The sequence below is a fragment of the Salvelinus sp. IW2-2015 genome, linkage group LG1 (assembly GCF_002910315.2).
Source record: "Salvelinus sp. IW2-2015 linkage group LG1, ASM291031v2, whole genome shotgun sequence".
NCBI lineage: Eukaryota > Metazoa > Chordata > Actinopteri > Salmoniformes > Salmonidae > Salvelinus > Salvelinus sp. IW2-2015.
In genome coordinates, this window is record NC_036838.1 from 33,008,631 (window position 1) to 33,021,004 (window position 12,374).

General features: G+C 40.3%; 1 protein-coding gene and 1 long non-coding RNA gene across 2 annotated transcripts in view; both read right to left on the reverse strand.

The window, feature by feature from the left end:
* The window catches only part of LOC139028024 (uncharacterized), a 43,265-nt gene that overhangs the window by 19,883 nt on the left and 11,008 nt on the right, over window positions 1-12,374 (reverse strand). The gene's annotated exons all lie outside the window — the stretch shown is intronic.
* LOC111965915 (homeobox protein Hox-C4a-like) lies at window positions 8,106-10,570 on the reverse strand. Its single transcript, XM_023990339.1, has 2 exons — window positions 9,689-10,570; window positions 8,106-9,113 (listed from the first exon to the last, which is right to left on the reverse strand). The coding sequence occupies exons 1-2, from the start codon at window positions 10,125-10,127 to the stop codon at window positions 8,728-8,730; spliced, it is 825 nt and encodes a 274-aa protein (XP_023846107.1). The 5' UTR covers window positions 10,128-10,570; the 3' UTR covers window positions 8,106-8,727.

Consider the following 12,374-nt stretch of genomic DNA (forward strand, 5'->3'; position numbering starts at 1 on the left):
GGCTCCTATATGCTGCTTCCATGATGCACACAAAGCCTAATATTAACTCTCCTGCATACTGAAACTATCCGTGAACTCCCAATAGACTATCAGCGTAAAATCCAAATCCAAACCGAAGGCTATAAATAAAAGGCATTTTTTAAATAACTTGGGCATTTGATGAAATATCACAAGTAAGASTGCGTAAATTAGGAAGCCATCTGCTGCAGCTGTAGCCTACGTTTCCGCTCACATTGCCTGGCCTATTCCAAAACCATTCCATGTCTTGTGGAAGATTTCCACATTTTTGCGGGGCGTAAGGGCAATACTTTAAAACGTGCCATAAATCAGAGTGAGACAGAGGAATGCTGGAAAGACACTGCACAGTTCTAAAGCAACCCAGAGGCTGGGGACTCCTCCAGGCATGTAGCGACACAGAAAGTTCTATCCCTATTTAGGCAGGCATACGGAATTACTCAAAGCAGAATGTTTTTGAGTAACTTATGTTTAAACCAATTGATCTATAGGCCTAATTGCAATTTTAATCGCACTTTTCTCAGGGATTTTGGTGGTATTAAAACGGATTTAGGCCTATAGACAAAAAACAATCAAGTGTGCTTGCCAACATGAGGCTAACATGAGGTTAAATTTAAAAAACAATCTTAGTAGAACATTTCAAATCTGACTTGAACACTGATATAATGTTGATATTATGACGATATAACTTCTTACAGCCTCATTTGTGAAATGTAGGCTTAAGATATAATGGTGTCATTTGGAGCGAGCTAACCCACGAATTGTTGTAGGCTACTAAAATACACGAAAGGTCTAAATACCAAATACTACTAAATCCATTTAGGCCTATACCTAAAATAATGATGGGCCTAAGCATATATGCTCTTACAAAAAGACAAACTTCGATCCAGTTCTCCATCATTCCTCGCATCATATCTGAATAAAGGATTCCTTGGCTAGAGTAAATATCTGTCCATGTGCCATGCCTATTGTACCTGCTTAATATAGCCTAGTTTGGTGCCAATACAGCCAGTGGTCCATAGCACAGCGCTGAATGGGTCTCTGCTGCACCTATTCTCTTTTATACTCTCTCCTCTAAAGTGTCCTTCCCTGTCTCAAGTAGGGTCATGGCCCTTTTCGTTGCCAGACACGAACTCAAAAGAAACATGTCATTGGGTCTTTAAATATTTATCATTGCTCTGCAAACAGGAGACAAATYCAGAGACTTGGGCTTAGCCTAATACGGCCAAAAACATAGTCCACACCGCACACTTGTTCACCAAAGACATACAAAAACAAAAACAGAGTACAAAAAAAGTAGCCTACACATGGTTAGTTATATCAACACAGATGTCCAAATGGGTGAATAAGCTCAGTAACCAAACCCTTGGTATTTCGTCCATTTAGTAGGCTAGTCAAGGGGTGAGCTAGGGCTAAATCAAAAGTTCCAATGTGAGAGGTATGGGGCAATCATTTAGTAATAATGATTATGACAAGGGAAGTCAATTATACGAATTGATTACTTTTTTTTAACCAAATGTCCTTTTGAGGGATAGAGAGGTGGCCGAAAAAGAGAATCGACAGACAGAAAAATAATCTGCATATATTTGAAAAACATTTGGCTCAGTCTACGGATACCAGGCCTTTTTTGTACTCTGTTCAACACATTCTGAAATCCTCAAGGATTCATCAAATCGAAAAGGGTGATGCAGACAGCCTGTTTGTAAAATATTTGTTATAGATTTGTAGAAATAAATAAAAATTGCCAAGTTCTAGGCTCTTATCACGACCTTCTGTGTTTTCGCTGTTGGAGTTGCGCTAAATAAATCGAAATGGATTTTTAGAACCTATCAATTGTATCTTAAAACACTTTTCTAACTCAGCTTTTTTTATTAGCAAATGCAATGATGGTGGTTATAGATATCGATTACTTTTGCCAATATGAAAATGGAATGGACTTGTCAATTCAAGCCTAACAGACACACTCATATCTCTCTGTCCCGTCAAAGACGCCAACATATATAGGAATATATAGGAGGTGATACGGTAAAACGTTTTAGGCTACTGGATGTATGAACGAACACGTGTGCTACAGGCCCATTGATTATCCCATTAGGACATAATAACCCCAATGCTAAACACGTCTTAATGTTTTAAATCCGCTATGTAAGATGTGCATACAGAGAGTGGGCCATGCACCAACAATGGCGCGAATGCATCCGATATGTTTTCCACATGCAAATAACACTTATTTTCTCGGATATACTATATATTTGGTAGGCTGCTATACTCAGAGGATGAAAGTGAGATAAATATAGATTTTTGAAAACACAATTTAGGGTACTAGCTGTTTGGTTACAGGTCTTTAGCTAATATGATTTTATGTTAAATATATAGGCCTAAAAATACACTTTAGTAATTTAGCARGCACTTTTATCTAAAGTGTCTTACAATAGTGGTTGCATACATTTTGTTATAGGTTGCACCAGTGGGAATCGAACCTACGATCCTGACGTTGTTTGCGCCATGCTCTGGCACACAGAACCCATTCCCAACCATAAAACCTTATATGTTTTTACACAGGCCAATACGAAGTTTTCAATGTATGGCCCAAGGTGTAGTAGGCCTATTACAAGTTAATAATCATAAGCTAAGCATTGTTATAGGCTATTAATTTCAGACTTTACTCACGCATTTATGTTATAATGGAATAATGAGCTATAGGCTTCATATTTGTAATTAGAGGTCACAGGTACAACAGCATCAGGACAATTAACAAGTCACATCACACACACTCTCCCCAGGACAATTACCATAGAACAAACATCCACAATCAAGGCAACCCCCTGACGACACACACACAAACACACACACACAAACACACATACACACACGTTACAAGTCGAGGGAGCTTGACCGCCATGTTAGACCGTTGAAAGGGCCGAGCATCCCGGACTGAAATTAAGCTAATGGCACAGAAAAACGTGTCCCCCGCATGAACCCCAGCCTTTTCTACCATCCGTCTGAAAAAAAGTTCAATAGCATTGCCCTTTTCAGCCGCGCTATAGGGCGACAGAGTGATATAGAAAATAGATCACGGGGAGGCTGCTGTTTTGGTATGCACACATACTCATTTCTCACCGCTGTCCGGGAGTATAATGGCAGCCCGAACGGTGGGTGGATCTGGTGGGGTTCCACTCTCCTTGAAAGTCGTGGCGGAGTGAGGCTTTACACTGCATCTTTCTGTTCCATATTGGATGAAATCTAGAAAGGCCTCACCATGTGGCTTTGTTCTATAGGAAAGAGTTGAGTTGTCCATGCGAATATGGAGACATGTGGATTAAAGGCCCAGTGCAGTTAAAAACGTGATTTACCTCTGTTTTGTATATTTGGTCTGCCTTGTGGCATCATGAGGAGGTAAATTAATTAGTAGACCAATAAGAAAGACAGTTCCAAACCTCTCTGCCAATAACTGCTAGTTTTCAGTTTTACCCTCCCCACTCAGACCACTTCCAGACAGTCCTAGCTAAATTCTTGCTTGAGAAATTTCTCTTTGCTAAGAAGCAATTTGTATTTATTTTTAACCATTTTAATTTAAAACAATCCCACTAAGTTACTTAATTGTTTCCCAGAAATGATTTGATATTGAGATAAAAATGGCTGCATTGGACCTTTACGAAGTAGAATAAGCCATGGCCTAAGATTGCTCAAACCGTACACCTTCAGTCTGTAAGTGATGGTAACTAGCAGTATTTGGGCCGTAGGCAATTAATAGCACAATCTGTAGACATGTAGCTGGTTATTAATTTATTAATTTATTAACATATTATAATAAATCACTAAGGACCTATTACTCCAGCGTTATAATTTTGTTGTCATAGAACAAACATCCACAATCAAGGATGTTGTTTTTTAAATTATTTCTGCTCTCTTGAGCACTACAGATAGCCTATAGATACCACGTGTTATTTGCAAGTGAAAATGGCTTGGAATGCACCTTGGAATATTGTAAACAACTGTTACATATACCAAATGAGGATTCATTGTGAATCTGTAGGTTACGAAGCTGCGCTGGTCTTATAACTCTGCTAATAGCAGTCTCACCTATACATTTTAAAATCAATTTTGATTGAACAGACATACTTGATAGTGTAGTTTGATATGGGGTACCTTTGAGTATGCATGAACAGGCTAGTAGACGAATTCAGTGTTTTCTACAATTCAAAGATTACACCTACCAAACACTGGAATTGCTAAATGTGTTTCCTGAAATAACATAACACAATATTTAAGTTACAGCCAAGTAATTGGAGGAATTATGTTTGATACTCCATATGTGCAAAACAGTTCCATATAGGCCTATGAAAATGCACACGCAGATCCATTACATAGTTGATAGCCTAATTGAAACATGGACGTCACCTGTGCTTCTATAGTCAAACTTTGGTTGGAAACACATTTTATGACATTAAGCCTCTAAATCAGCAGTCATATTGACGCCATAGTTCCCTCCACGCTCATCACTAAGCTAAGGACCTTAGGACTGAACACCTCCCTCTGCAACTGGATCCTGGACTTCCTGACGTCTGCTCCTAGGTGGTGAGGGTAGGCAACAACACATACGCCACATTGACCCTTACCTTGGGGCCCCTCATGGGTGCGTGCCTAGTCCCCTCCGGTACTCCCTGTACAGGAAGGGATTAACCACCAATAGGACCCTGAACAGCTTCTACCCCAAGCCATAAGACTGCTAAATAGTTAGTTAAATAGTTAAGGAAACAGCTATCCGGAATATCTTCCTTGACCATTTTTGCACTAACTTTTTTGACTCATCACATACGCTGCTGCTACTGTTTATTATCTGTCACTTTATTCCTAGTTATATGTACAGTACCAGTCAAATTGTACTACTCATTCAAGGGTTTTTCTTACTTGTACTATTTTCTACATGGTAGAATAATAGTGAATACATCAAAACTATGAAATAACACATATGGAATCATGTAGTAACCAAAACAGTGATAAACAAATCAAAATATATTTTAGATTCTTCAAAGTAGCCACCCTTTGCCAGTCCCCCACACACTTCTCAATTTACATCAACAACATAGCTCAGGCAGTAGGAAGCTCTCTCATCCATTTATATGCAGATGATACAGTCTTATACTCAGTTGGCCCCTCCCGGATTTTGTGTTAAATGCTCTACAACAAATGCTCTACTTTCTTAGTGTCCAACAAGCTTTCTCTACCCTTAACCATGTTCTGAACACAACCAAAACAAAGGTCATGTGGTTTGGTAAGAAGAATGCCCCTCTCCCCACAGGTGAGTACTACCTCTGAGGGTTTAGAGCTTGAGGTAGTCACTTCATACAAGTACTTGGGAGTTTGGCTAGACAGTACACTGTCCTTCTATCAGCACATATCAAAGCTGCAGGCTAAAGTTAAATCTTGACTTGGTTTCCCCTATCGTAATCGCTCCTCTTTCACCCCAGCTGCCAAACTAACCCTGATTCAGATGACCATCCTGCCCATGCTAGATTACGGAGACATAATTTATAGATCAGCAGGTAAGGGTGCTCTTGAGCGGCTAGATGTTCTTTACCATTCGGTCATCAGATTTGCCACCAATGCTCCTTATGGTACCCATCACTGCACTCTATACTCCTCTGTAAACTGGTCATCTCTGTATACCCGTCGCAAGACCCACTGGTTGATGCTTATTTATAAAACCCTCTTAGGCCTCACTCCCCCCTATCTGAGATATCTAATGCAGCCCTCATCCTCCACATACAACACCCATTCTGCCAGTCACATTCTGTTAAAGGTCCCCAAAGCACACACATCCCTGGGTCGCTCATCTTTTCAGTTCGCTGCAGCTAGCGACTGGAACGAGCTGCAACAAACACTCAAACTGGACAGTTTTATCTCAATCCCTTCATTCAAAGACTCAACCATGGACACTCTTACTGACAGTTGTGGCTGCTTTGCGTGATGTATTGTTGTCTCTTCTTGCCCTTTGTGCTGTTGACTTTGCCGAATAATGTTTGTACCATGTTTTGTGCTGCTACCATGTTGTGTTGCTACCATGTTGTTGTCATGTTGTGTTGCTACCATGCTGTGTTGTCATGTGTTGCTGCCTTGCTATGTTGTTCTCTTAGGTCTCTCTTTATGTAGTTGTGTTGTCTCTTGTCGTGATGTGTGTTTTGTCCTATATTTATATGTTATTTAAAAAATATATATAATAATCCCAGCCCCGCAGGAGGTATTTTGCCTTTTGGTAGGCGGTCATTTTAAATAAGAACTTGTTCTTAACTTACTTGCCTAGTTAAATAAAGGTTAAATAAAATACAATAAAAATGATTTGCCTTGACAGCTTTGCACACTCTTGGCATTCTCTCAACCAGCAGTCTTGAAGGAGTTCCCACATATGCTGAGCATTTGTTGGCTGCTTTTCCTTCACTCTGCGTTCCAACTCATCCCAAACCATCTCAATTGGATTGAGGTCGGGTGATTGTGGAGGCCAGGTCATCTGAGGTAGGACTCCATCACTCTCCTTCTTGGTCAAATAGCCCTTAAACAGCCTGGAGGTGTTTTGGTTCATTGTCCTGTTGAAAAACAAATTATAGTCCCACTAAGCGCAAACCAGATGGGATGGTGTATCGCTGCAGAATGCTGTGGTAGCCATGCTGGTTAAGTGTGCCATGAATTCTAAATAAATCACAGTGTCAACAGTAAAGCACCCCCCACACCATCACATCTCCTCCTCCATGCTTCGCGGTGGGAGCCACACATGCGGAAATCATCCATTTGCCTACTCTGCAATTTCCATCGGTGTAATGACCATTGCTGGTGTTTCTTGGCCCAAGCAAGTCTCTTCTTCTTATTTGTGTCCTTTAGAAGTGGTTTCTTTGCAGCAATTCGACCATGAAGGCCTGATTCACGCAGTCTCCTCTGAACAGAGGATGTTGAGATGTGTCTGTTACTTGASTGGGAAGTCGTTTGTTTGGGCTGCAATTTCTGAGGCTGGTAACTCTAATGAACTTCTGCAGCAGTGGTAACTCTGGGTCTTCCTTTCCTGTGGCGGTCCTCATGAGAGCCAGTTTCGTCATAGCGCTTGATGGTTTTTGCGACTGCACTTGAAGAAACTTCCAGATTGACATGAAGCTGGTTGAGAGAATGCCAAGAGTGTGCAAAGCTGTCATCAAGGCAAAGGGTGGCTACTTTGAAGAATTTCAAATATAAAATATTTTTGATTTGTTTAACACTTTTTTGGTTACTACATAATTCAATATGTGTTATTTCAAAGTTTTGATGTCTTCACTATTATTCTACAATGTAGAAAATAGTAAAAATAAAGAAAAACCTTTGAATGAGTAGGTGTATCCAAACTTTTGACTGGTASTGTACATTTACCTCAATTACCTCATACCCCTGCATATTGATTTGGTACTGGTACCCAATGTATATAGCCAAGTTATCATTACTCATTGTGTATTTATTATTACTTTTATTATTATGTGTTTTACTTTTCTATTATTTCGCTATTTTCTTTCTCTCTGCATTGTTGAGAAAGGCCCATAAGTAAGCATTTCACTGTTAGTCTAGACTTGTTGTTTGCAAAGCGTGATTAATATAATTTGATTTGATTGGTTAGTTGGTGATGAATAAAGTATTGACCACTGTGTAAGGTATATGGGCACTGAGACTTTTAGCCTATAGCCTATATGGACAAATGTACCTCCACAATAATTGAATAGTGGCCTATACCCCAAACTATTTAGGGGGGGTATGTTTTAAGAGTGCRTGATGTTAATCTGAATTTGGGGAAAATATTTTCTACCTTTTGGTGTTTTCTGAAAGGGCTATTCTTGTGAGATGACTCGGAAAACTCTTTGCCCTTCTCACTCACAGAAGAATATAATTGTTCCAAAAGAAGTTATTCCGATGACATATAGGACTACCACTTTAGGGTCCGAGCACTTCTTCGTTGGAACGCTCAACGGTTTCCCATCTCTTACATGGATGAACTTTCAAACCACAGTGTAGGCCATATGTATATAGAATAGATTTTTGTGCTAAATACGTAAATAAAGATGACAAACGTATTTTAAACTACTCGACACTGTTTTATTGACCACTGCGACTATCACAAATACACTAAACGTATTTTGTTGCATCTGATCAATTCAAATAAAGCTAAATCACAAAAAAAGTAATCACAAAACACACTACACTCATTACCTAAGATTTTCTTTTCCTGATAAGAGGTTGTGCTGAAAAATTATTCACAACATTTCACTGATTCACATGTAGGCTATTGCAATATATTGTTTTAATGGTACGTATACTTGCTATTGTTACTGTCACTTCTGAGATTAAAAAATAAATAAATGACCCTACCATTCTTTTTCAGAGAATAAATAAAACTATTGTGCATGTAGATCTATTGACATTCAAATTCATTGATAATGTCCATTATTGTTCGTCAAAAATGTTTTACAAAAAAATKTAACAATTCCTATCATAAATAAATGAACCCTGATAACCGTAATAATGCATTGATATCTACAGTAATCCATGCTATGTAACATGCAATCGTGAATAACTGTGGACTGAGAGGAAAACCCCGTTTACGCACAAGAACACTACGAGGAACAAATATATAAAAAATAATATGTATTTTATAAATAATCCGTTGTTTTTTCTTCCTATTTGTTAGATATTATTGTTTGTCTATAACCTTGTAATATCCTGGTTTCGTTCGACTACGGACACTCGAGAGAGTTCCTCTGAAGCTGGCACAGTGTTGGAGCCCACCGCACGCTGGAGAGTGCTGGCTGTTGTTGACGCTGTGTTGGACCCGGAGATAACGCTAGTGTTGGAGGAGGATCTCACTTTCGTGTTGGGTAGCCTATGGTCTTTTTTCCACTTCATCCTTCGGTTCTGAAACCAAATTTTGATCTGGCGCTCGGAGAGAACCAGGGTGTGGGCAATCTCGATGCGTCTTCGCCGAGTTAGGTAGCGGTTATAGTGAAACTCCTTCTCCAGTTCTAAGACCTGCTGGCGAGTGTAAGCTGTTCTGGACCGCTTTGCGTCTGCTCCATTGTAATTGGGATTCGCTGAGAGGTTTGGAGAGGTAAATAGAAAAGAGAGGAGAAAGGAAATGAAAAGCAGAAGGAAAAGGAGGGAAGCAAGACTGGCGTAAATTGAAATAGGAAAAGAAATAGCGCGGAAAATGGAGAGTGGAATCACTATTATCTAGACCCCAATCAAATATTTCACAGTCAGGGACTCGACTCATGGTCTATATAATGGGTAGCACTTTCTCCACAGCGAGGGAGCAGCTGAATTATTTATTCAACATTACAAATAAAAAAAATATTCGTATCCCTCTTTTTCTCTCTCACTCTCTCCTCCCTYTGACACATAGCCTACAYAACACAAAAAGCCACATGGCAATACGGTTGTCCAGACTAGTCCCTCCGCTATAAAATTTATGGCGGGTGTAATTGCCAATGCTGACTCGTAAATCCTCCTCATATGTGCCATTTCAAAGGGGCTGCTCTCTCACAACGTACGTAGCACGAGCCGGTTATAGGCAGGCGATCTAGGTAAAATAAGGGTGAAATAGTGGAAGAGAGAGCGCGAGAGGGAGGGAGGGAGAGTTATTAGAATAACAACACAGATTGCCTACCGGTACTGACGTGGATTTTCTTCATCCATGGGTACACTACAGGCTGCTTAGCCAAGGCWGAGCTGGTGGGTTGCTCCGGGGTGGCTTGGATGCAGGTAGGCGGCGCAGTCGGTGGGGTCGTAGGGGATGTGGGTAACGGTGGCAAGGGCTCACGTGGAGCTGTCTGTGCCTTCCCCGCGAGCAGATTCCCCGAGTGTGTAAGCCCATGGCCAGTCTGGGGCTCGGGTTCGGGGATGCTTACACAGTTATACGGGCGCTCCTGGTAGGTCACTCGCGGAGGAAACAACTCCTGGTGGTGATGCTGGTAGACAGTGTCTCTCGTGCGGCTGTAGTATTCAGGGCTGTGTTCTGGGATGTAGCTATTTTGTGAATATTCCTCACAAGGAGGAAATTTCGGATCGATGTAGYTAGAGTCCATCAAATACGAGCTCATGATCATTAATTTCTGGAGTGAAAAATWWTTTTTCTACCTTTGTCGTTTTTCTGGTCCATAAAGCCCTCCTACTAGCAAGCGACCCTGTAAAGTTACTTTAACCACGTGACACAGCAGTCCAATGGCAGCTGGCGAGGTAGTTCCCGGATAAGGAGCCAAATATTTATTCGAATATTTTTGTACTCTTTGTATAGGTGTGAGTGTGTTTTCTCGAGGTTAGGCCTCTTCGATGAAGATCCATTTTAAATGACTGAATAGGGCAGAAAGAGGCGAAGGTCAGTGGGAGGTTGTGTGAGTATGCGGGCAGAGATACATCTCAGGCTGGGACTGAGGCTGAGCAAAGGTATTATGACATGACTCGGAAAACACCAAAATAAACAGAACAATGTGGCAATGGAGTAATGTGATGTGAACTATGCACTCCATTCCTAAACCATTACAGCAGAACGCAGTCATACTCATAACCCAATGGCTAACTGATTGATTTAAGAAACAGGACCACATTCTTACCATAACACACTAAACGTCTAATTAATTAGGCAGTATTGATAATCGACAAGCCAATCCGTTGAAGACCAGAACGCAAAAGGATAATTCAACAATTTGTAAATTAACACATCAATCAAGCATTCTAAACCAATGAAGATGATGCTACTACCAGTACTAGGCCACTAATAGATAATAGTAGGCCTACTGCTAATGCTACTTCTCACGATATGAATAGGCTAATAATGATAATATTATGCGTAATATACTATTAGACCATTACTGCACTGTTGGGAATGAGCTCGTAAGTAAGCATTTCACTGTAAAGTCTACACCTGTTGTATTCGGCGCATGTGACCAATAACATTTGATTTAGGCTATTGGAGGCTTGTTATAACAACAACCATATTGTGATTGCAATGTTTTACCGTCTTGTGAAGACCGAAGACAGAATAGTCTAGCATTAGGTCGTGGTAGGGGTGTTAATAGTAGGAGTAGCCTACATGGCAGCTGTCCTTGCAATGGACTAGCAGTTATTGTCTAATGACCCTATGAGTGATAATGGCCTGGCGGGTTACAGACGGAGTCCCCCTCACAGTTCTATATCAGAGCGACTGAGAGCTGAACCTCCAGGTTAACTGTCTCTACTTCCTAAATAATAGGCGTCATTGCTGTGTCAGATTTTATCGGATAAAAATAAAAACGACACATAAAAGTTAGCATGGCTTATTTATTAGAATCGCGCGCCTGCCCGCCCGCTGATGTTGAAGGCTCCTGGTTAAATGTTGTCTGAGTTTTATTGGGCTGTAAAAAGCAGTAAATCAATAGCTTCAAATGATCCCCGCTTGCACGCGTGCTTTACGATTTCTTAGATCATTCTTCTCTCTCCCTCTATCTTGCTCCCTCCCCCCTCTCTATTTGCAGCACCATCACCTTCTCCTTCTCCATCTTCAAACGGTTAGAATTTTGCTCACATCCATTGAAGCATTATCAAATGTTCTTGACGGACGTTGTACTTGACACAGCTGAGGTATTGAAATCGCCCATGTATTCCCGTAGAGGCGAATTTGTGGTTGTGTATTGYTAACACAAATTCGGTTCTACAGGGTGCATATAGACGACTTGAACTGCATTCCAATGCTGCGAGCTGTGATTGTGAAAACGGGGAAAAAATATATATAAATCCCACTCAGAATAATAAGTAGCCTAGGCCAATGGCATGAGGACATTGTCATCCAGGAGGAGATATAGGCCTATTCGGCTTGTAAACTTTCTCACAGACTATAGGTTGTGAAGTGTCAATACGCACAACAAAACACCTAGTGGTCTATATCTTGACATATAATATAGGCTATTAATGGGTGCACATAATTCTATAATGTAAGTTGTGGTAATAATTATATAGAATTTAAMATTTCTGTCAACATARCTTTGGAAGTGAATAGTGTTATCTAAACAGGATGAACACAGAAAACCCAAACATTTAAGACATTTCCGTAACACTGAGACGCCGTTAGTGTTAACTATTAGACCCATCCCACTCYGCACAACCTGGTGAATCAACGTTGCAAAGTCATCAACAGCTATTGTTTCAATTCAACCCAGGGTTCAACTAAAAATAGGCAATATATATTAGGCCTAGGGTTTAAAGCTTTGGTTGATTTCAAATGTAATCTAATCATAAAAATGCTGGATTTAYGTCTCCATCACAACCACAAATCAAAGTTAAAAAATAGGCCAAAATCAAATCAAACTTTATTTAACGTG